We start from the raw sequence: 21,837 nt of genomic DNA, 5'->3' as shown, positions 1-21,837 counted from the left end.
AGTTTTTCTTCCAAGGAGGAAGCGTCTTTTAATTTCGTGGCTGCAGTCACCATCTGCAGTGATTTTGGAGCCCAGGAAAATAGAGTCTATCACTGTTTCCATTGTTTTCCCAACTATTTGCCATGAAGTGATGGGACCAGATGCCATCATCTTAGTTTTTTGAATGTTGCGTTTTAAGCCAGCTTCTTCACTCTCCTCTTTCACTCTCATCAAGAGGCTCTTTAGTTCCTCCCCACTTTCTGCCATTAGAGTGGTATAATCTGCATATCTGAAGTTGTTGATGGGAGGGGTAGCCAAACTACAACTCTGAAAATAGAAAGAAGAGAAAGGTGAAGAACAGCGAGATTTGGACGAGGAAAAGAAAAGCCTTCAGAGTGGGACAGGGTGGGTCCATCAGGGCTTCTCTGTGGTGAGCAAGGAAAGTCAGCGCCACCTGACCCGGTGGGTGGAAGGTATATTTAGCAGCTCATGGAAGGGAACACCCAAGAGTTCCTTCTTCTCTAGCTGGGTTTAAGGCAACCCAATCTGACTCACCAGTTCCACATCATAGAATCCATTCATCTCAACACCCAACTTCTGGTCCCATTTTCCATATTTGTTGTTCAGTCGCTCATGCCTGACTCTTTGCAACCCCATGGACTGCAGCCCGTCAGGCTTCCCTGTCCTTCACCATCTCCCAAAGTTTGCTCAAGCCATTGAGTCAGTCTGAAGCCTCCAAAAAGCAAAGACCAGCTTCCAACACGAGGCATAGCATAAACTCCAGGCATGGCTGGATCCAAGCATTTTAATTCTTCCTGAGGCAGTCAGTCTCTCTCTGCTTCCCCTGGGCTGGTTCCTTCTCAGGCAGGCTGATGGGCTCAGTCACCATGGTCAGGTCCACACCCATCACAGCGAGGAGAGAGGGCTAGTGCTATGTGCTTTCAGGGCATGCAAGTGGGTTGGGGTCTTGCTCTGAGACAAGTGGGGACATAAGAGGGCATTGTAAAGATGGAGAGAACTGGGGGTGCCAGCCAGACAAAGGCAAGGACATTCCAGGCAGAGAGGACAGTGGAGACAGATGCTTGCCAACTCCTGCGGTTCAGTGCTGCCAAACTGCTAGGTACTTGGTGGGAGAAGGTGAGACCTGGGAGGCCAGCTGGAGGTGGAACACAAGAGCCCTGAACGCAGATTGAGCGCTTTAGGCTCTGCCCTCAGGCAATGGGGAGTTCCAGAGGGGTATGGAGCAAAGGAGGGCCACAGTCACATGTCCATCCCTTATCTGTGCAGTAGAAGGTGGAGGACTACAAGGAGGAAACCTGGAGGAGCCAAAGGAGCAGTGAGGGGGCTTCTGTGTCACCAGCCTGGGCCACAGGGCTTGCCTGGGTCGGGGAGGGGGGCCAGAGAATTTCTGGAATCAAGTCGACAGGACTGGAACCTGGAGGGTGAGGACCCCGCGATCCGTGATGTGGCTACCCACTGGCTTCAGGCAGGTAGAAGGCAGGAGGCAGGAGACACTGGTATGGCCACCCTGGGGACTGGAAGAACATCTTTGTGATTCAAAGTGGTCAATTCTTGAATGCCTCCAGGGATAGGGAACTCACCCCTTATGTAGCTCTGACCCACATAAACCATGGACTCAAATCTGTCCCCGTAGAGTCAGGCACTACCCCCTGCCCCATGCCCATGCCATGGGGGCCTCCCCTTCCCAGGCCAGCCCTTGTTGATAAGGGCACTTGATGCTGTTTGCTCAAGACTCTCCTTCTCCAGTCTCAGCAACGCTGGTTTCTCTGGTAGGGCCATCTCACAGAGCGTGGGACAAGGACCCTGTCCAGGGGAGGATGGAGATGTTTCTTAGACACAAAGTGTCACGATTTTGCAGAGGGAGATAGCAAACCCATTCAACCTCCTCCCATCTCTCTGGTGGCATCAAGGAGAAAGGCTCCAAGGGGTGCCAGGGCACTGGGGAAGTCGTAAGCACAGGCCGTGCTGAGGAGAGCAGGCAGCCCTCCCTCGTGCTCCGGGCCTGCCGCAGCGGCTGGTGTGACTCTACAGTGCTGCTGGATTTCCGCTGTGGCCACTTTGACGCTGTGCTGCTATTCTGGGCAAGTGCTGATGGTTTGCCATATACGGTTGGCCCCCAGTGACCCTGCTGAATGCCAGCTGCAGGGTCCCCAGCCCCTTGGTCCAGAGCAGTGCCCGTGGCTGGGAAGTTGGGGCTGGGGGGCACCTGGGACAATCCCACAGTCAGATCCACGGAGCCCAGATGAGCCCAGAGAGCCGGATGAGCAGGAAACCTCCCGGCAAACACTGCCAGTATTAGTACATTACACCACCACAGAGAAAGACCCCCCTCTCTCGCTCCCCTCCTGCCTGCTTCCTCCACTGGGAATAACCTTTTGCAGGTTCGGGGGGCCCCTGCTGGACTGTTCCCCTTGGACACGATGCTTCCTGTATGACCTGTATGGGATCACACAGTTTGTTTTCTATCACATTCTGGTAAGTGGTGGTTGTTTCTGACAACCGGAGATTTTAGCATTTTCTTATACACAGTTTCCTAGTTTTTGGTGCATAATATTGCATGATATTGAATATCTCCAATTCTTGTCTTGTGCTTAGCTGCTCGTCGTATCCAACTCTTTGCCACCCCATGAACTGTAGCCCATCAGGCTCCTCTGTCCCTGGGATTTTTCAGGCAAGAATACTGGAGGGGGTTGCTACTTCCTCCTCCAGGGAATCTTCCTGACCCAGGTATTGAACCCACTTCTCCTGTGTCTCCTGCTTTGCAGGCAGATTATTTATCCTCTGAGCCATTGGGGAAGCCCCTAATTCTTTTCATTGGGTCTCTATTCCCAGAAATCACATGACATCTTGGTGCACAGACACTTAGACTTTGGGGGTACCAGAAAATTGAATTCTGGGCATCTTGGAGCATCACCCTCCTAAGGTCAGCTTCATCCTTGTCCTCACAGACTCATCCACTCATCCATTAGAAAGTATTCGAAGTGAGCTCACAGAGGAAAGGCGAGGGCTGGGACCCCAGGCCTTCAGATGCTCACAGAACTCCCTTCTGAGCCGGAAGCTGGTACTGCCTGACCCTACAGAGGAGGAAACCGAGGCATGAGCTGGGCTGGCCGTGGGGAGGCCCTGTGTTGCTCTGCCAGGAGGCCTCCAGTTCCAGGTGAAGTTTTTCCCTTTACTCTCAATTCTCCCTTAATTTCAAGGATGATGATAAGAATATTCATGGTGGTTGACATTTTGAGGGCTTTCTTTGTGCCGGGCACCAACAGCTCTTTCCTAGGGCCAGGTACTGAAATGAGACTCTTGTTAGAGTTGGCTGAGGGCGTTGGAGTCAGAAGGGTCCACTGTGTTGTCTGGACTCTGAGACTTGCTTACCTGCCCGGACGGGAAGCTCTCTCCTTCCCCTCCCTGTGCCGGCTGTCCTCTCTCCGGGAGGCGTGGATTACCGGAACGCGCGGGTTGCGCGCCCCGCGGCGCCAGGCCGGGAAGTGGCGTGGAGCTCGAGAGCACCGCGCGGGAGGTGCCGGGGGCCCCGGAGGCGGGGCGAGGAGGGGCCGCCGGTGGCGGCGGCGCGCGGAGCACACCGCAGTGCGGCCGGCGCTAGGACCCGCGGGGGCCGCTCAAGCTGCCGCGCCTCCCGCTCCCCCAACCCCGCTTCCAGCCCTCCCCCAACCCAAAATGAGGAAACGCAGCAACTTGCTCCAAGTTCTGCAACCGGGGCCGCCTCGGGGTGCGCAACCGGCGCGCGGGGGCCCTCCTGGGGGCAGGCACGGAGTGCAGCCCAGGGGCGACCCCTGAACAGGTGAGGGCGCTGGAGGGGATAGTGGGGAAAGACCGTAGGACAGTGGGGGGGCCCCAAGGGCTAGCGGGTTGGGGGGGATGCTGGGCGAGCGCAGGAGGGGCCAGTGTTCGAGAGCGAGCGCGCGCTTCCGGGGCGTGCGGCCGGTACGCGGCTGGGGCGGGTATGGTTGGATGCGCCCAGGAGTCGGGTGGGGTGGTATTTTTGTGGGTGCGGGTATGCGCGTCTGCAACCCCTGGGTGTGTGTATCCGCGCGTCCACGTGGAGGGATGTGCGCGCGTGTCTTGCGCTGCGTGTGCGCGGCCCTGCGTGTAGCCCTGCGTGCCCGGGTGGCCCAGCGTGTGGCTCCCAGGTGTTCAAGTGTGGGTTGGGGGGGGGGCGCGGCACACACGTTTCCGAATGTCTGTGCGTGTGTTCACACGTGAGACGTGTGTGCACAACTGTCTCTAGGAGAAACTGCTTTTGCTTGCATACCCGCGTGCCTGTGGGTACCTGTGTCCACCTGTGTCCAAGCCCTGTGTGTTTCTGTGTGTTCTCGTGTGTACATGGATCAGTATGCGTGTGAGTACACAGAGGGCTGGGGATTTCTGGGGTGGAGACTCACTCCTCCCCACCTGTCCCACTGCTCCCGCCACCTGGTGGGATCCATGGGGAAAGCAGGGGACAGAAATGCCCCCACCCCAGCAACAGTGCGGGACTTTGTTTCTGTCCTCGGTTGGGAAGTGAGGGCGGGGGCGGTGGGGGGGGGGGCGCGGATCAGAGACCCAGCCGGCAGCCAGAGGAGCCCAGCAGGCCGGCACTGCCCGGCCTCACCCCCGCCAGGGTCAGAGATTCTTGGGAATGACCTTGAATCATCCTCTGTTTCCTCATGTACCCCTGCCTACTTCACCAGAAAAGAGGAAGAACCAGGCTCTGTTTAGTGGCTCCAAGCGCCCCACGTTTAGTGGCTCCAAGCACCCCAATGTGGACTGCTGGGGCCTGAGCCAGCCCCTGGCCACTCACTCTGAGCCTGCCCTGTGCCTCTGTTTCCCTTTGGGGATGACGGCGCAGCCAGGCTCCATGCTAAGGAGCTCTCCCAGGGAAAGACCACCTCCCCTAAGGGGCTTGGGGAGCCAGCACCTTGGGCCCCCCACAACCCCTGGGGGTGGGGGGGAGGCTGCCCGACTGTCGCCTCCACCTGGTCCAGGCTGGAAGCAGTAGTCATGGCCCCTGGGCCCCCAGCCTGGCTTGAATCTTGAGCTCTCCAGCTGGTCTCTGCCCCTCCCCAGGGAAGCCCTCGCTTCCTCCACGCCTGGCACCCCTCACCCATCTCAGCCAGGATGCCGACGGTGAGTACTCCCAACTGGGTGCCTGGGCCTAGGCCCCTCCTCTCCTCGGTCCACAGGACCTCCGCTCCACAGGGCTGGAGGGGGGGGTGGGGGCCATCTGACCCCTGTCCCCTTAGGCAGTGTCCACAGGTCTTTTTCTGTCACTTGGTGTTTTTTCCCACTCTTTCCTCCCATCTTCTGCCCCGGGGGTCCCTCTGTTTGTGACTCTGTTTCCTCTACTGGGTGCTCTGCGCGCACCGCCCCCCCCCCTCCCCATATCCTCTCTCCTGTGTTCTGTTCTGGGTCTCTGCCTCAATACAGTCTTTCTCTCTCCTTTGGGCCCCACTCCCCACCCCTAGCATCTCTCCATCTCATGGCCCCTTTCCTCCTCTCGCCACTACCCACCAGAGGCGCTGGGCCCCCGGTACCCAGTGCATCACCAAGTGTGAGCACACGCGCCCCAAACCCGGGGAGCTGGCCTTCTGCAAGGGCGACGTGGTCACCATCCTTGAGGCCTGCGAAGTGAGTAGGGGGGAATGTGCTTGGAGAGAGGGGGTGCTCCTCCAGGAAACATCTCCTCCCACCAACCCCTGGCTCCCTCCCGGCAGAACAAGAGCTGGTACCGTGCCAAGCACCACGCCAGCGGGCAGGAGGGGCTGCTGGCGGCTGGGGCGCTGCGGGAGCGCGAGGCCCTCTCAGCGGACCCCAAGCTCAGCCTCATGCCGTAAGTCGTGGGGAAGCGCCCTCGGGACGCGGGTGGGGTCAGCAGGGCCCGGCCAGTCCCGCCCAGCCCGCCCTTCCACCGGCCGCAGGTGGTTCCACGGGAAGATCTCGGGCCAGGAGGCAGTGCAGCAGCTGCAGCCGCCTGAGGACGGGCTGTTCTTGGTGCGGGAGTCCGCACGGCACCCGGGTGACTACGTGCTGTGCGTGAGCTTCGGGCGCGACGTCATCCACTACCGCGTGCTGCACCGCGACGGCCACCTGACCATCGACGAGGAGGTCTGCTTCTGCAACCTCATGGATATGGTGGAGGTGCGGCTGCCCAGCCCCCCTAGTGCAGAGACGTAGGGAGGCCAGGCATGGGACCCCCCACCAGAGGCTCATGCTCCCCAGTGTGGACAAGGAGGCGCTGCTCCCTGGACCACTGACCCTACAGACAGTTTGAGTCCTCCACGTCCCCCCATCTCCAGGGACACCCAGGAACCTCCAATTTGACACCAGTCCCAAGACACACACCCTCATCCTCCTGTTTCCATGGAAACCAGCCTAGAGAGTCCTGTGGGAACCCACCCCCTCTCCTCCTCCTCAGCGCCTGCCCACCCCTCTGGAGAACCCCCTGGGAAGGGGATGGGAAGCAGGGCCTCACTGGATGTGGGAGGTCACACTCACGGCTGCCTCTGCCCTGCCCTACCCCCTGCAGTATTACAGCAAGGACCAGGGGGCCATCTGCACGAAACTCGTGAGACCGAAGAGAAAGCAAGGCACCAAGTCGGCAGAGGAGGAGCTGGCCAAGGGTAAGGGGCCCCACCCTTCCCTCCTGAGTTGGCCTGGCCTGGGGAGGCAGGGCACACAGCCAAGGCTGCCTCACCTGAGTAGGTCACAGTGCCAGTCTCTGCAGGCGGAAGACCTGGGTGCCCTTGGGCTGGGTGGGGCACACCTGCACACACCCATCAGCACACTATCCATTTATTTCCCACACCAGCTGCTCCCTTTGTTTCATCATCCTTCACCTGAGTAAGAAACCCTGGGCAGATCCTCGATGCCACCCTGCCCCCGGCCCCCCACCCTCCCACAACCCCTCCTTGGCCAAGTTCTATTAACACTAGTTTAAATCTGGCCCCTCCCTGGCCCAGCCTTGGACCTTCCTATCAGACCACCTCCTTCCTGAGCGGGGAGACCCCTTCCTCCCAAACCCTGTGGCCTCGGAGGCAACTTTCTATGTAAAAATCCACCCACATCACTCCCGTGTCTAAAGGGGGGAGGCCAGGCAGCTCCACTGCCTTCTAGAACCTTCCCTTGTGGCTGAGCTATCTTTCCTGCTTCATCTACGAGGCCCTTCTTTTCCACATGCCCCTGGGGTTGTGTGACTCTGCACTTACCCTCATGCCTCCAGACTGTTGTGCATTCTGTTCCCCTCACCTGAAATGCTTTTGCCGCCCTTGAGTAGTGAGATCTCCCAGATTTAGAGCAAGCGCACCCTGCCCTGGCCATCCCTCTTTGAACCTGGTGATCGTGGCTGTCTTCTTGGAAATGTCTTGGGGATGACACCCAGGTGGAGGCTGGTGTCACTGTGCCTGATCGTATTCAAGGGCTGGTGATTTTAAGAGGGGATTTGTTGGGGAAGAGGAGGAGACCTACAGAGCCTGTCAGAGGACAATGCAGGGGGTGGGAGAACACAGGTGTGCTTATCAGAAAGATCAGGGAGGCTAGCACAAAGATGATGACTTAAAATATTTATTTTTATTTATTTGACTGCACTGGGTCTTACTTACCACCTTATAGTGTTATTCACTCAGTCGTGTCCAACTCTTTGCAACCACATGGACGGTAGCCGCCAGGCTCCTCTGTTCACGGGATTCTCCAGGCAAGAATACTGGAGTGGGTTGCCATTCCCTTTTCCGGGAGATCTTCTCGACCCAGGGATCGAACGTGGGTCTCCCGCATTGCGGGCAGATTCTTTACCATCTAAGCGACAGGGAAGCTCTTCACTTACCACCTTTCCTGATGGTAAAGAATCTGCCCTCAGTGTGGGAGACCCAGGTTCGATCCCTGGGTCGGGAATATCCCCTGGATAAGGGAATGGCATCCCACTTCAGTGTTCTTGCCTGGAGAATCCCATGGACAGAGGAACCTGGAGGACTACCGTCCATGGGATCGCAGAGAATCAGATACAACTGAGTGACTAACACTTTCAGGTCTTACTGTGGCACGTGGGATCTAGTTCCCTGCCCAGGGATCGAACCCGGGGCCCCCTGCATTAGAAGCATGGAGTCTTAGCCACTGGACCACCGGGGGAGTCCCAAAATGATGACTTAGAGTGCTGGAATATTCTAAGAATGTTCCAGAACCTTAACCAGAAGTTCTGGAAACTTTCCCAGTATCTGTTGTATATTTTGGTCTGTGTATCCCTGGTGGAGAGAGTAGGGCAGAGGGAAAGCACCATAAAGGAAGATTCTGCAGGGCCCTTGGAAGGACACAGTCTCCAGGTAGAAGAGAGAAGGGCCCTGACAGGTGGGCCCTGTGGCTTTCACCACCACTCCCAGCCCCATAACTGGTGCCAGGAGTGTGGTGCCTCAGACGCGGCCACGGCCACTGCTATGGGAGACCAGACGGGGCCTGGCCTCCTGTCAAGTGGAGCCGCTGGCCGCCCTCTCACTGGGTCCCCCTCTACAGCCGGCTGGTTACTCAACCTGCAGCATTTGACGTTGGGAGCGCAGATCGGAGAGGGAGAGTTTGGAGGTGAGCAGGGGACCTCGTAGGGGCTGAGGGAGGGGGGGCTCCCAGAGATGAATAGACACCCACGTTTGATACCTACTTACCATGCAACTGAGGCCACAAGGGCTCCTCTCTATGGAAGGAGGTTCATGACAGCCAGGATGAGGAGAGAGGTGGTGAGGTACCCAGTGGGCGTGAGTGAGTCCTTCACACCCCCTGCACCCTTGCACACTTGTTTTATTATTATTTGTATTTTGGCTGTGCAGCCGGTAGGATCTTATCTTCCCGACCAGGGATCGAACCTGCATTGGTAGCACGGAGTCTTAACCACTGGACCACCAAGGAAATCCCAAATGTTTAAAATTTATGTGTTGTTATTATTATTATTATTATTTGGCCATTCTGCACAGCTTGTGGGATCTTAGTTCCCCATCCAGGGATTGGACCCTTGCCCTCAGCAGCGAAATCTCAGAGTTCTAACCACTGGACCACCAGGGAAGTCCCAGGACCCTCTGTGTCGAGGCCACAGCCTGAGGTTATTCTCCTGGGAGGTCCCAGGGCTTGCATCGGGACCTTCTCTGGAAAGGGCTGGCGTGCGCTTGTTCTCTGTCATGTCTGCTCAGCTCTGCCCTTGTTACAGGAAAGCAGCCACAGGCCTCAGGGAGACAAACAGCCAAGGCCACGTGCCAATAAAACTGTATTTATGGACACTGAAATTGAATTTTGTATCATTTTCATGTCATGAAATAGTCTTCTTCTTTTGATTTTTTTTTTCCCAACCATTTAAAAATGTAAAAACCCATTCTGAGCTTGCAGGCCTTGCAAAAACCCTTGAGGGGACTAGATTGGGTTCAAGGGCTGCAGTTTGCAGGCCCCTGGCTTAGGTGATTATCTTTGCTCTGGGGTCTGGAGCCTGTTGGCTTCCCAGGTGGCTCAGTGGTAAAGAACCCATGTGCCAATGTAAGAGACACGGGTTCGATCCCTGCATCCGGAAGAACCTCTGGAGGAGGAAATGGCAACCCACTCCAGTATTCTTGCCTGGAGACTCCCATGGACAGAGGAGTATGGTGAGCTACAGTCCATGGGGTCGCACAGAGTCAGACACGACTGAGCAACTGAATGACAACTGGAGCCTACCGGGAGGGGTTTCCAGGCCTGGGGACCCGCCACTGCATTGGCCTCTTCCACGGTTCACGTGAGTGGATATGTGCATGTCTGTCTTGTCTCTGTGGGGTCCTGAGCCCCTTCCCACCCCTGCCTGCCCCCCAGCTGTCCTGCAGGGCGAGTACCTGGGGCAGAAGGTGGCCGTGAAGAATATCAAATGTGACGTAACAGCCCAGGCCTTCCTGGACGAGACAGCGGTCATGACGTGAGTCCTGGCTGTGGCAGGGGAGGGTGCCCTAGGGCCACAGTCCCACCCCACCTTCACCCCACACTCACCTGCCCCCAGGAAGGTGCAGCATAAGAACCTGGTGCGTCTACTGGGTGTGATCCTACATCAGGGCCTCTACATCGTCATGGAGCACGTGAGCAAGGTGGGGCAGGACCCAAGGGTGGTGGGGGGAGGTGGTGGGAGTAGGGCTTGGAGGTTGGGGTGGGATGGGAGTGGGGCGGGACCTGAGGGTGGGGGTTAGGAGTGGGGCAGGACCGGAGGGTCAGGTAGGGTGCTGGTGGGGTGGCTGAGCAGCCTCCAGCACTCCTAGACCCTGCCTGCATCCCCCACAGGGTAACTTGGTGAATTTTCTACGGACGCGGGGCCGGGCGCTTGTGAACACCCCGCAGCTCCTGCAGTTTTCCCTGTGAGTGGGGCTCCAGGGGGTGGCAGGGAAGTCGAAGCATGGAGCAGGGAGGAGCCTGGCCTCGGGAGTCTGGCCCGGGCGTCCCAGCCCCTCGCCCGGCGCCCCCTCCCCCAGGCACGTGGCCGAGGGCATGGAATACCTGGAGAGCAAGAAGTTGGTGCACCGCGATCTGGCCGCCCGCAACATCCTCATCTCGGAGGACCTGGTGGCCAAGGTCAGTGACTTCGGCCTGGCCAAAGCTGAGCGGAAGGGGCTGGACTCCAGCCGGCTGCCCGTCAAGTGGACAGCACCCGAGGCTCTCAAGCATGGGGTAAGCCCCCCTTAGCCCCAGGGCCCTGGGAACCCTAGCTCCACTATGAGCCTCTGGCCATGTCTCTGGCCTCTGAACCTCCAAAGGAATGGCTCCACCTCCCCTGTAAGCCCTTGGCCACTAATTGTTCCTCTGAGCCTTTGTCTCCTCGTTTCTGCAACAGTCTTGGGCTCAGAGAGGGAGAGCAAGAAACACCTTGTTTTTGCACTGAATCTGGGTTGAGGGGTAGGAGGATTCAGGGGCAGGAGTCTATTGGGAGGAGACTACAGAGTGAAGGTCAACCCAGGGGGACTTTCTGGAGGAAGCAGGGGCTGGAGCAGAAGCCCTGAGAGGTCCCTCTCACCCTGATCTCGGGCCCCACAGAAGTTCTCCAGCAAGTCGGATGTCTGGAGCTTTGGGGTGCTGCTATGGGAGGTCTTCTCATACGGCCGGGCTCCATACCCCAAGATGGTGAGCAGGTTCTGGGGGCCGGGCGGGGAGGTGCTGGGTCCCCTGCCAGTCTAGGGGGTCATGATCCTGAACCCCAGCCCACACTGGAATGGCCTCTGCCCACAGTCGCTGAAGGAGGTGTCAGAGGCCGTGGAGAAGGGGTACCGCATGGAGCCCCCCGAAGGCTGCCCTGGGTCCATCCATGCCCTCATGGGCAGCTGCTGGGAGGCTGAACCCACTCGCCGGCCGCCCTTCCGCAAACTGGCTGAGAAGCTGGCCCGGGAGCTACGCAGCGCGGGTGCTTCAGCCCCCAATGGGGGGCAGGACACGGACGGTCCCGCCCTGCCCCGCAGCCAGGAGCCCTGACCCTGCCCGCGGGGCTTCGGGCCCCAGAGGACTGAGAGAGTGGGGAGCTCAGAGTGGGGATGTGAACCAGGCCTGAAGAGGGGCAGGGCCGGTGAGCTGCCTGCTCGGCTCACACCACAGGGGCAGGCCCATGGTGGGGGCTCCAGGAAGCCCATGGGCACATCGACCCCAGGAGGCGAAGGATTAGCGCCTGGATAAAGACTGGTTCCAAGAGCTGGGTGTCTGAGTGTCTCTCTGCTGCCCCTTGTGTCCGCCCTGGGGCCCATCACTCAGCCTGGGGGCCATCTGCCTGCCCACTGGTCTGCCCACTGAGGGGGCCACCTGGCTGGGAGCTTGCTGCCCCTGAGGGCACATGTTTTCCTGGGCATGCCAGCCAGGCCAGGGTCACAGCCACCTGAGGACCCACTTGACATCACCTGCACGTCCCCCGACTCCTGCTGTAGCCCTTGGGGTCCTGGGTGCAAAGGACCGTGGGAGAGTTCCAGGGGCCGTGGAGGTCTGAGTCCCCTGTCCTGGCACCCTCTCCTACCCCCACCTTTCCCCTTGAGAGCAAATGGAAGCCCTGAGCGGGGAGCGGGGCTGCGAGGGCAGCAGCATCCCCTCCTGGGGCGCTCCAGGGTAGTTATGTCCTCCACCTGTCAACCCCCCCAACAGCCTCACCCAGTGACTCCGAGGAACACTTGCTGGGAAAAGCCAGCCGCACGACCTGTCCCAGGGCCCTGTCCATTCTCCAGCGGGGGCTGGGGCTCCCGGCTTGCACCCCTAGGCTCGAATCCTGACTCCACCACTCTGTGGCCCGGGCTCACCGTGAGCCAGCACCTCAAACTGAGGGCGTGTCCGGGATGGGGGTGTTGGTGCTAAACCCGGGGTGTCCCAGGGAAACTGGGAGGGTGGTCTCCCTCCCTGCCCCATCCCTGCAGCCTCCTCTGTGATCAGGCGTCTTCCGGGGGAGCCATGAGGACCCCGAGGGCTGAGTGCACACAGCTGGCGCTCAGCTGTTACCATGACTGGCAACTACCCCCTCTCTGATGAAACTCCCAGATGCTTCAAGGTTGCCTGGAGAGGAGTGTCTGGCCTGTGGGGTGTGCCCCCCACCCCAGGAACCCCTGAGCTGGTGCAGGGATCACAGGCCACAGCACGGCCTCCCACCTCCACTGGCCCACCCCTGCCCGAGTTGAGCTGTTCATACGTCTCAAGGTCACACTGGCCTCCTGCAATTACCGCCCCCCCCAGAACCCCGCCCACCCTCTGGCCTCAGTTTCCCCACCAGCACCTGAAGGGGGTTAGTGATTCTTCCTGGGGGAGAAGTGCAGGGTGGGAGTCCAGAGAGGCTGAGAGTGGCCTGCCCACCCCACCCCCCAGCCCAATCCAGCTAGAGAAGGCCGCCTGTCACCGCAGCCCCACGCCACCCTGACCACCCCTAATCCAGCCCTCTAAGCTGACACAGCGTCTGGGCCTGCAGCTGCTGGCTAAGTCGCCAAAGTGCCCCACCTCGCCCCTGCGCCTAACACCCCGATCCCTCCTGTACCTCTTAACCCACTGGGGCCAATTAGCTAATTGGGGGCTGAGAACAGAGCAGCTCATTAGCGTTTTAAAGTGATGAAGCAATTAGGGGGATTACCTCCCCCCACCCCCACTCACCCTCTCCTGAGACCTGGCTCCCCCTGCCGCAATGCACCAGCCCATCTCAAAGACGGGGCCACTGAGGCCTGGAGGGGCCTCACTCACCGCCCCTCCAGCCTGGACTCAGAGTTCCTGGAACCTCCCTGTTTGGCCTGACCCCTTGGGTGCTGAGCCCGCTGCCCACCCAGACCCCCTCTTCCTCTGAGGTCATTCGCCCCTGCCAGCACTCCAGGGCCTGCACCTCGGTGCTGTGAGTGTCCAACTGGGCACACGTGCACGTGTGAGCACCTGCCTCCCTATCTCTGTGTGTGTCTTCCCCCTACAAAGCCAACCTTCTGGAAGGACTTAGCTCTGCTTCCTCTTGCGCTCACTCTGGTCCATCCACAGGCCTGGGTCTCCAGCCTCATTCCACTGAGACAACCTCCCTCCCTCCATCCCTCCCGTCCTCCTTCTGGGCCTCATTTTGCCCCCTGTCACCCCCAGGGCCCCTCCTGTTTTCAGGGCACCCCCGGCCAAAGCACCCCCAAGCTCCTTGGATTGGGCAGGGGGGTGACCATCCAGTCTCAGGGTATCACCAAGGTCCTACTTGGCTCTCAGGCCACCGCTGGAGGGACAGTCCCATCACCCACTTGTCCCCAGACAGGGGCTGGGCTCACCAGTCTTCTTCCCTCCTCAGACTTTCTCTCCCCAGAATTTTTAAAAATGTTTTTATTTATTTGGCTGCACCGGGTCTTAGTTGAGGCATATGGGATCTAGTTCCCTGACCAGGGATCCAACCCAGGCCCTCTGCATTGGGAGTGCAGAGTCTTAGCCACTAGACACCAGGGAAGTCCTCCTTCCCCCCAGGATTGCTCTCCTGTCCCCCTCCCCCCAAATCTAGCCCTGACCAGGCCTCTAGCCTCCTCCTGGCCTCCCATCTTGCCCACAATACTCATCCAAAATGCCACCTGTGCCCCTCTCACGCTCCACAACCTTCCATGGCTTCTACTGAGGAGTAGAAGGAGTAGGCTCCTACCCTCTTCACACCCAATCGTGTCCAGAATTTACACCCTGCACTCCATCTCCCATTCTGCTTACCTTCCTTAAAAGAACCACCTTTCCTCCCCTGCTTGAGTTTTCCCACCAGGTTTCTGACCACCTGACCTGCTGTATTTTACTTACATAGTTATGGATTATCCGTCTCCCCCACCAGGATGCCAGTTCCAAGAAGTGTGTCTGTGTTTTTTGTTCCCTGCTGTGAACAGTACCTGGGGTACAGTAAGCGCAAACGTTTATTGTGCTTAAATGTTTATTGAGTGACTGAAAAGTGAGCTTCTCTTCATACCTCAAAACACAGCTAAAATGCCCCATACTCCTTTGCCCTGGATAGTGCCCAGGGGAACCAACTGGAATTACCTTCACCTCTGGGGACCTCAGCTTCCCCAAGTCCCCTTGACATCTGTGAATCTGAGAGGTTCTTTTTCTCACACCAGATGATAACAAAAGGGGTTAACAGTGGCTAATTTAGTGAGTGCTCACTAAGCACTCACTGTTGGCCAGTCACTGTGTCTCTCCATCCGTGTACTCTTTCATCAGCTCATTGGGTCCCTGTGCGAGACTCGCGGGGTAGGAAGTCCTGTTGCTGCCATTTTACAGCTGGGGAAACTGAGGCCCCGGGAAGGGGAGGCTCTTGCTTATGTTTTAGAGCAAGGCGTGGCAGACCCAGGCTAACGGTGTCCTGCTGCGCGTCACTCCCTCTGTGGCTCAGATCGACCAGCCCATGGGCGGGCGGGGCCCCCTCAGTTAATCACCTCGCTAATCCTCCTCCCCGCCCGACCCCAACCCCCTGGGGTCTGGCAAGGCCAGGCCAGCAGCAGACAGCGCTAGGCCCACGGGGGCTGTTGGAGGGGCTGCCGGGAGCAGTGAGCACCGGGCAGGTGGGCAGAGGTGGGCCTGGGTGGGAGGTAGGAGCACAGACAGCCCCCCAGGGTGGAGAGCTGAGGGGTGAGGAAACGTTCCTTAGGGCTGTGTCCCAGATCCTGCCTTCCTGGGGGTCACAGACACAGAGACAAAGGAAGAGACAGGGAGCTGCAGAAGGAAAGAGAAATAGAGGCAGAGACAGAGAAAAATAATCAGAGAGAAGGAGGTGGAGACAGAGGGAGGTCGTCTGAGATGCACAGAGAGGCAGAGGGAATGCAGGACCCAGTGGAGGGAGAAGCCCCTCCATATCTGACCCCGGATCCAGCAAGGGGTGGGGGGCTCCCCCGCCCTCCCCAGCCACCGTCCCTCCCCTGTCTCACCGCCATCTGTCCTGCTGCCTTCCAGCCAGGTGGGGGCAAGGAGGAGCCATGTTCCTGAGCCCAGGTGAGGGGCCGGCGGCTGAGGGTGGGGGCCCAGGGCCCGGAGAGGAGGCCCCCAAGAAGAAGCACCGGAGGAACCGCACAACCTTTACCACGTACCAGCTGCACCAGCTGGAGCGGGCGTTCGAGGCCTCCCACTACCCGGATGTTTACAGCCGTGAGGAGCTGGCAGCCAAGGTGCACCTGCCCGAGGTGCGCGTGCAGGTGAGGGTACCCCCAACCACCCTCTGAGGCAGCCGGTGCCAGAGATGGACCCTCCCAGGGCAAGGCAAGGCTTCCCAGAGGAGGTGATGTGGCACTGGGGCCTAGACATTTGAGTAGGAGTGTGCCAGCTAGAAAGGAGAAAGGGCATTTTTCTAGGCATCCAGAACTATGAGTGCAAAGATGTGCAGGAGTTAAATTGGAGGCATTTCTACTGAGCTAGGTGTTGAGGCAGGTGGAAGGAGAGGCAGAGAAAGCTGGTGAAGCCCCTCAAATGCCAAACTCAGTGGCTGGAACTTCATGCTGAGGGCCAAGGTAGACCAGGGAGGAGGCTGAGGAGCCTGAGGGGGCCTGAGCAAAGAGAAAGGCAAGGAGAACCTGGACTCAGAAGACTTTGGGACTGATCTAATGGGGGACAAGAGGCAAGGATCTTGCTCTCAGAACAGCCATCTCCTCGGGGTAGATAACAATGCATGTTGGCATCGCAAGGGGTAGGAATCAGGTCAGACAGCAGGCAGAACCCTGAGGGGCTGGGAAACCCAGGGAGGGAGAGCGGCCTTGCCTGGCGCCCACCAGCCGCTTCTGACATGGGAGGACCTCTCTTGCTGCTTCTAGGTGTGGTTCCAGAACCGCCGGGCCAAGTGGCGCCGCCAGGAGCGTCTGGAGTCAGGCTCCGGGGCCGTGGCAGCCCCAAGACTCCCCGAGGCCCCAGCACTGCCCTTTGCCCGCCCTCCCACCATGCCACTGTCCCTGGAGCCCTGGCTGGGCCCAGGGCCCCCAGCTGTGCCAGGCCTCCCGCGCCTCCTGGGCTCGGGCCCAGGGTTGCAGGGCTCCTTTGGGCCCCACGCCTTCAGTCCAGCCTTCATGGACGGCTTCACCCTGGAGGAGGGTTCCCTGCGGCTGCTGGCCAAGGAGCACGTGCAGGCTCTGGACAGGGCCTGGCCGTCGGCCTGAGCCTGGTGCCTGCCCAGCCCCTCCTGCTCAGCCTGTCCATGGCCACCCACACCAAGTCCCCCACCCACCACCACCTACCCCTGCCTTGCAGGGTTAACTGGCACTGACTTCAAGGTGGCAGCCAGAGGCGCCCAGCCAGGGTGGGGGTCCCTGGCCTGGTCTCCCCACCTGTCAAATGGGTGTGTGTGGGGTGGGTTCTGAGGTTCTTAAGGCTCTGCGGCTGTAACCAGGAGCCACAGGGATGTTAATTCTGAGTTGATCATTCTAAATCCTCCTGCCTGCTCCTAATTGTTCAACAGCAGGGCCGCCCTGAGAGATAACAATAGCTGCAGCAGTTCACATTAACTGCCCCCTTTCACTGTGTGCTCCCAGCGTGCCCATCAGTGTACCCCAAGGTGGCATGGCCATCAGCCCCATGTTACAGGGGAAGAAACTGAGGCCCAGAGAGGGACAGCCAGTTTACTCAGGCCACAGAGCCAGTAGAGGGTGGGGCTCTTTTTAGGCTCATTGCCTGACTCCATCACCCCTGGCACCTAGGACCCAGGCCAGGCGCTAACAGGGCGCTCCCAGGTAGAAGCAGCTGACACTGGCCGAACAGTCGATCTTTGCTCCCCCCATTTATCAGAGCGTGGCTTGTCTCCCCATCAACCACAGCCCCCATCACATCTCCCAGCCCACTGAGGCAGGGCTGGGGCCCTGGTAGCAAGACAAGCGTTGGTTCTGTCCAACCACGTGCCCCCAGGGCTCACAAAGGCATGATGGCTGCCCCTGCTGGGGTTCAGCTGGGCTCCAGGACAAGGAGGCTGGCTGGGCTAGGGGGTGTGGCCCAAGTGCCCACATGTCAGGGCACCTCCCTGTGGGATGGGATGAGTCAGGACCGGAGAGTGTATGGTGGGGTGGGGGGGGACATGGCAGCACCCCAGTTGCTCCAGGCTCTGGCCAGGAAGTGACCACAGGTGCTAGGAAATTCCAGGAATGTCGCTTCCAGGCCACTCTCAGCTGGCCTGCTCACCTCCCATCTCAGAGGGCACCTCACGTGAACCCCAGTGGCCCCTGTGTGGTTTATGCTGCGGCAGTGAGGCCAACCATCCCCCCAATCATTCATCCACCGGTTCCAACTTACAAGGACACAACAGTGAACAAAGCAGAGAAAATCCCCTGCCCTCCTGGAGCTGCCACTCCAGTGGGAGAGACCAGTGCCCTAACTTTAAAAATAAATAAGTAAAACGTGAAACACCTGCTGGTGGTGAAGTGCTTGGGAGAAAAATAAAGCCAGGAAGGGCAGTCAGGAGCGTGTGGCAGGGCTGCAGTTTAATAGGGTGGTCGGCACCATCAGAGCCAAGGTCTGGAGGTAAAGAGGGAGCCCTGAGGACACGGTGGGGCCAGGGAGAGACCCAGGCAGAGGGCCCAGGGGGCACCATGACTGCAGTGTTGGAGGAGCAGCCAGGAAGCCTGTGGCCATTACAACTTCGGTTTTCACTCTGAGAGCTGTGAGGACCCACGCAGGAGGGTTGGGATGATGCACCCACCCAGCGCGGGCTGCAGGGAGGGCAGGTGAGCAGTAATCCGCTTGGCTGAGTCCTCCTAAGAGGATGAGGGCTCTCGTTTCCCTGGGACCAGACAGAATTAGCCTCAGGGACCCTGTCCAGCCCCACCCGCCAGCTCTGGAGGAGTCTGGAAGGTGAGAGAGCCCTGGTCCATCCCCCTAAGCAGCGTATGCCACCCCAAACCCAGGTACCTACCCAGGAGAGGGCATGGCTGTACCACTGGGAGTGGGCCCTAGCACCGTGTGTGTCCTTCAGCCTCCTCTAAGCTGGTGGGCACCAGTGGGGGTGGACAGGATGGTGGGTAGGCTGGCCAACAAAGATAACCCCTGTGACCCTGGCAGAAAGGAAACAGAAGTCCCTTCCCTCTGGCTGGGTTTGCTGAACTGGGTATGGGGTGCCAGTCAGAAGTCCTGGAGCCACCCCTACCCAAGGGGTAAAAGGACCTACCCACTGGAGTTTAAAGGACCCAGAGATGGAAAGCACCTCATAGCTGAATACTGAAGCACCTGGATCCAGCCATGCCTAGCCTTGGACGTTTCCATTCCTGAAGCTCACAAAGACTCTCTTCTGCTCTGAATGATGTGGCTCGGGTATGAGTCCAAGTCCACTGCAATCCCAGGGAAGCCTGGCTCAAAAAATCTCCCCCTTGAGGACAGAGGTTGGGCAATGCAAGAATTCCAGGAATCAGGGTGAGAAGCTCAACAAGGCTGGGAGGTGAACATGGACCTGCAGATGCCCAGCAATCACTGAGGGTGGAAGCTGGGCTATGGAACCACTGGGCCTGAAGTGCCCACCTCCCCACTGCCTGTCCCAAGTCCTTCCTGACCCCAATATCACAGGACACTCAGCGGCATCCGGGGCCTGCCGACAATTGCCCCCAGAAGGCTTTATTGGCCCCCAGGCCCCTGATTCAGTCTCACTGTGGGAGCAACCCCAGTGAGGGGGGATTCTCCTCATTCTCAGAAACGTCTGTTTCTCCAGAAAATAAAAAGTCCTGGGGGCAGGCTAGGGGAGGTACCAACTCCCCCCCACCCCCAATCTGTCCTGTCTCCTCCAGGTCCTTGAAGGGTCAGGGTCCTTTTAGAGAGCTCTAACCCTCCCCCACTAGAACTTCCGGTTCTTGCTCAGCCGGTTGTGGCGCCAGATGTTGTGTTTCCGGAGCAGCCGCCAGTATTCCCGGGTCTCCGGGTCCAGCTCCTCCAGCTTCTTGGGGGGGCCCACGTTCATCTGGAACAGCCTGATGGAAAGTGGGCAGAATACGGGGTTACAGAGCAGCCCCCATCCCCACGGCTCCCCCACCCCATCCCAGGCAGCTTGGGCACAGGCTGCAGCAGTACCGGGTCCCTTGGTGGCCAGCTGACCTCAGGGCAGTCCCTCCCCACCAGGAACCAGCTCCCGGGCTGTGGAACAGGGGGCGCCCCAGTCCCAGTGGCCCTGGGATCTGAAAGTAGGCGCACGCCAAGCCTTCTGCCTCCTGGCCATCGTCTGGGCTGCGCTGCCCGCCTGTAAGGCTTCCCCACCCCTCCTGAACCTTTCTAAACCTTACCCAGCTTGAAGGATGGGTGCATGGTGATAGCTTCCACATCCTCCCACTGCTCACAGAGCCAAGAGCAAAATTCCCCCTGCAGCCCCTGGCAGGCAGGCTTCACCAGGTTCCTGCCTGTCTCCCCCTACCCTCCACCTTGCTCCTTGCTATCCATGTACAAACCAGGGCCTTTGCATTGGCTGTTCCCACCTGCCTCTGAAGCTCTGGCCATCCCACCAGATGGCCAGAGTCTTAACTTACCCACCAACTCCCCAGGGAAGCCCTCCTGAAATCTCAGATGGGATCCGCAGGGCCCTGCTCACCCAGTCCTGACCCACTCACCACTCGGGGTACTCAGAATCCGGCTTCAGGACCACATCCTGGCCCTCCTTGTAGATGTTGACACCCATGGCGTGCGTGGTGAGCTGGACTGGGTCTGTACACACCTCGGGGTCCTTCAGGGTCTCTCCTACAGCAGCACCTTTGGCGCCTTTGCCCCCCTTAAAAACTGCGGTGGGGGAGAGTCATGTCAGCCCAGCTACACCCTCGGGAGGCCAGCCTTCCCTTTCTGCCCCAGCTGTACCCTGAGTACTGTTCTCAAAATGATTTTAACTGGGACACGGGCACTGCATTAAATGACACTGATATTCACGGTAACTAAGTTCATTCCTTTTCAAATCCATTTTCATTCCTTCTATTTATGTCACGAAGAAAATCTCCGCCGGCTGCCGTGTGTCTTTAAAACCTCACGTTTCGTTTGCCAAGTCCCTCCTTTCAACAAGGGGGATCAGGCAAGGCTGCATCGAGAAAAAAATTAAATCTTGTTTTGGCTTTAATACTTAGATGTCCATATGGTCCGAATTTCTGGTGGTAATTTGCTGAAGAGGTGACTTTTTCGGACGCAGAAACGCGCTAGGAACCCAAGTTCAAGTTCTCCTCCTAACCACTCCCCATGCACCCGCAAACACACACACACACACACACACACACACACACACACACACACTCACACACACACAAAACATAACCTTGTGCCTGCGCACAGAGCCCAACCGCACTCTAGATACCTCACACTGCACCTGCGCAAATAGCCGCGCTTAGCTGCCTCTACGCTTGCGCGCTCATACTAGGAAGCACCTCCCGACTAGCGCTTGCGCACTACGAACTCCCCAATGTCCCTACCGTTCCCATTTGGTCTCTCTTAAGCCAGCTCACCCGGTCTCTTGGCATAATCGCGTACATGTAGTCTTACAGAACCCGCGGGGTCCGGAAGCTCCCAGGCCCGCCAGCCGGCCCAGCTCCGGGTAGCACCGAAGAGGCGTCTAGCCGCCATGACGTATGCTGGCAACGTGCACGTGCACGTTTCCGGAAGACGTCAGCGGTCGAGGGGTTGGGAGTTGTAGGCCCTTAGAGATTTATGGGAAATGTAGTATTCCAGCTGTAGGCATATCTTTATTGTGATTTCTTTAAATAGCTATCCCTAGTTATGGGAAGAAGAGACTTTCAAAGGATGTTTCGTTGACCTCTTGCCGTTCAGTTATATCACTTACTTTGAGTATCACACTTTTATACATTCCTGATTGTATTCAACAAGCAACTGTGTGTGCTCAATCTGGTCCAACTCTGCGGCCCAGGGACTGTAGTCCACCAGGCTCCTCTGTCTGGGAGGGGAAAAAACTGGGATTTTTCCAAGCACGAATACTGGAGTATTTCCTTCTCTAGGGCACCTTCTTGAACCCAGGGATCAAACCTGGGTCTCTTGAATCTCTTGCATTGGCAAGCGGATTCTCGACTACTAGCGCCACCTGGGAAGCATTGGATAGGGGATTATGTATCCTTTAAATTTATAGCAGGTCTGTTTCAAGTCCCTCGCTCCCAATTTTGTGGACCACTGATTACATATGGCATTTAAAAATTAAAATAAAGGCTTCAGGGATCAAGGGGGAGAAAACTTGTTAGCGTTACATTAAAAGGTCCTACCACCCTATAAGTTACACCCGTGTAGCCAATGGCCCTCAAACTTTCAAAAGTCATCACATGCAACAGGTGATAAATAAGGGTTTGGTTATCCTAAGCCAATTAATTTTACACAAAGCAGGTCCACACAAGAGAAAAAGAAGTACGTTTAAATCAACTTTTCAAAGTGAAATATTTCTCTAGGTTCTGACACTGGGTTCTTCTCAGTAGCTAAATTACTGAAAACCTA

At 58.2% G+C, this 21,837-nt stretch overlaps 3 protein-coding genes and 1 long non-coding RNA gene across 6 annotated transcripts; 2 read left to right on the top strand and 2 right to left on the bottom strand.

Annotated features, from left to right (window-relative positions):
• Window positions 1–226: 226 nt before the first annotated feature.
• LOC123335137 lies at window positions 227–3,509 on the bottom strand. The gene is made up of 3 exons (XR_006553489.2): window positions 3,373–3,509; window positions 535–1,514; window positions 227–306 (listed from the first exon to the last, which is right to left on the bottom strand). It is a non-coding gene; the product is annotated as an uncharacterized LOC123335137 (long non-coding RNA).
• A 142-nt stretch (window positions 3,510–3,651) lies between these two features.
• MATK (megakaryocyte-associated tyrosine kinase) lies at window positions 3,652–11,655 on the top strand. 3 transcript variants are annotated; one of them, XM_006047897.4, is made up of 14 exons: window positions 3,656–3,799; window positions 4,247–4,357; window positions 5,065–5,124; window positions 5,512–5,625; window positions 5,712–5,827; window positions 5,916–6,135; window positions 6,524–6,617; window positions 8,497–8,562; window positions 9,808–9,907; window positions 9,989–10,073; window positions 10,264–10,337; window positions 10,452–10,647; window positions 11,011–11,097; window positions 11,203–11,655. In XM_006047897.4, exons 2-14 carry the CDS (start codon window positions 4,352–4,354, stop codon window positions 11,440–11,442), a joined length of 1,458 nt encoding a protein of 485 aa, XP_006047959.1. In that variant the 5' UTR covers window positions 3,656–3,799; window positions 4,247–4,351; the 3' UTR covers window positions 11,443–11,655. The 3 variants fall into 3 exon arrangements, with proteins under 3 accessions (XP_006047960.1, XP_044803872.1, XP_006047959.1); XM_006047898.4 differs by lacking the exon at window positions 4,247–4,357 and having other exon boundaries at window positions 3,652–3,799; XM_044947937.2 differs by lacking the exons at window positions 4,247–4,357; window positions 5,065–5,124 and having other exon boundaries at window positions 3,654–3,799.
• Window positions 11,656–14,675: 3,020 nt separating this feature from the next.
• RAX2 (retina and anterior neural fold homeobox 2) lies at window positions 14,676–16,559 on the top strand. Its single transcript, XM_044947936.1, has 3 exons — window positions 14,676–14,981; window positions 15,370–15,608; window positions 16,221–16,559. Exons 2-3 carry the CDS (start codon window positions 15,393–15,395, stop codon window positions 16,557–16,559), a joined length of 555 nt encoding a protein of 184 aa, XP_044803871.1. The 5' UTR covers window positions 14,676–14,981; window positions 15,370–15,392.
• Window positions 16,560–18,955: 2,396 nt separating this feature from the next.
• On the bottom strand, window positions 18,956–21,006 carry MRPL54 (mitochondrial ribosomal protein L54). Its single transcript, XM_006047895.3, has 3 exons — window positions 20,847–21,006; window positions 19,974–20,139; window positions 18,956–19,343 (listed from the first exon to the last, which is right to left on the bottom strand). The coding sequence occupies exons 1-3, from the start codon at window positions 20,962–20,964 to the stop codon at window positions 19,211–19,213; spliced, it is 417 nt and encodes a 138-aa protein (XP_006047957.1). The 5' UTR covers window positions 20,965–21,006; the 3' UTR covers window positions 18,956–19,210.
• Window positions 21,007–21,837: the final 831 nt, after the last annotated feature.

Source organism: Bubalus bubalis, chromosome 9 (genome assembly GCF_019923935.1).
Source record: "Bubalus bubalis isolate 160015118507 breed Murrah chromosome 9, NDDB_SH_1, whole genome shotgun sequence".
Taxonomy (NCBI): domain Eukaryota; kingdom Metazoa; phylum Chordata; class Mammalia; order Artiodactyla; family Bovidae; genus Bubalus; species Bubalus bubalis.
Note: the sequence above shows the minus strand (reverse complement) of the source record. Positions and strands in the feature narration are given on the sequence as shown.

What these genes read in the sequence shown, in the direction of transcription:
- MATK (XM_006047897.4), top strand. An exon ending in CCGAGGCTCTCAAGCATGGG is followed by an intron (nt 10,648 to 11,010) that starts GTAAGCCCCCCT and finishes CGGGCCCCACAG; the next exon opens with AAGTTCTCCAGCAAGTCGGA. An exon ending in GGGCTCCATACCCCAAGATG is followed by an intron (nt 11,098 to 11,202) that starts GTGAGCAGGTTC and finishes CTCTGCCCACAG; the next exon opens with TCGCTGAAGGAGGTGTCAGA.
- RAX2 (XM_044947936.1), top strand. Translation starts at nt 15,393, where the DNA reads ATGTTCCTGAGCCCAGGTGAGGGGCCGGCGGCTGAGGGTGGGGGCCCA. An exon ending in TGCCCGAGGTGCGCGTGCAG is followed by an intron (nt 15,609 to 16,220) that starts GTGAGGGTACCC and finishes TGCTGCTTCTAG; the next exon opens with GTGTGGTTCCAGAACCGCCG.
- MRPL54 (XM_006047895.3), bottom strand. Translation starts at nt 20,964, where the DNA reads ATGGCGGCTAGACGCCTCTTCGGTGCTACCCGGAGCTGGGCCGGCTGG. An exon ending in CGATTATGCCAAGAGACCGG is followed by an intron (nt 20,140 to 20,846) that starts GTGAGCTGGCTT and finishes CCCCCACCGCAG; the next exon opens with TTTTTAAGGGGGGCAAAGGC. An exon ending in GATTCTGAGTACCCCGAGTG is followed by an intron (nt 19,344 to 19,973) that starts GTGAGTGGGTCA and finishes ACTTTCCATCAG; the next exon opens with GCTGTTCCAGATGAACGTGG.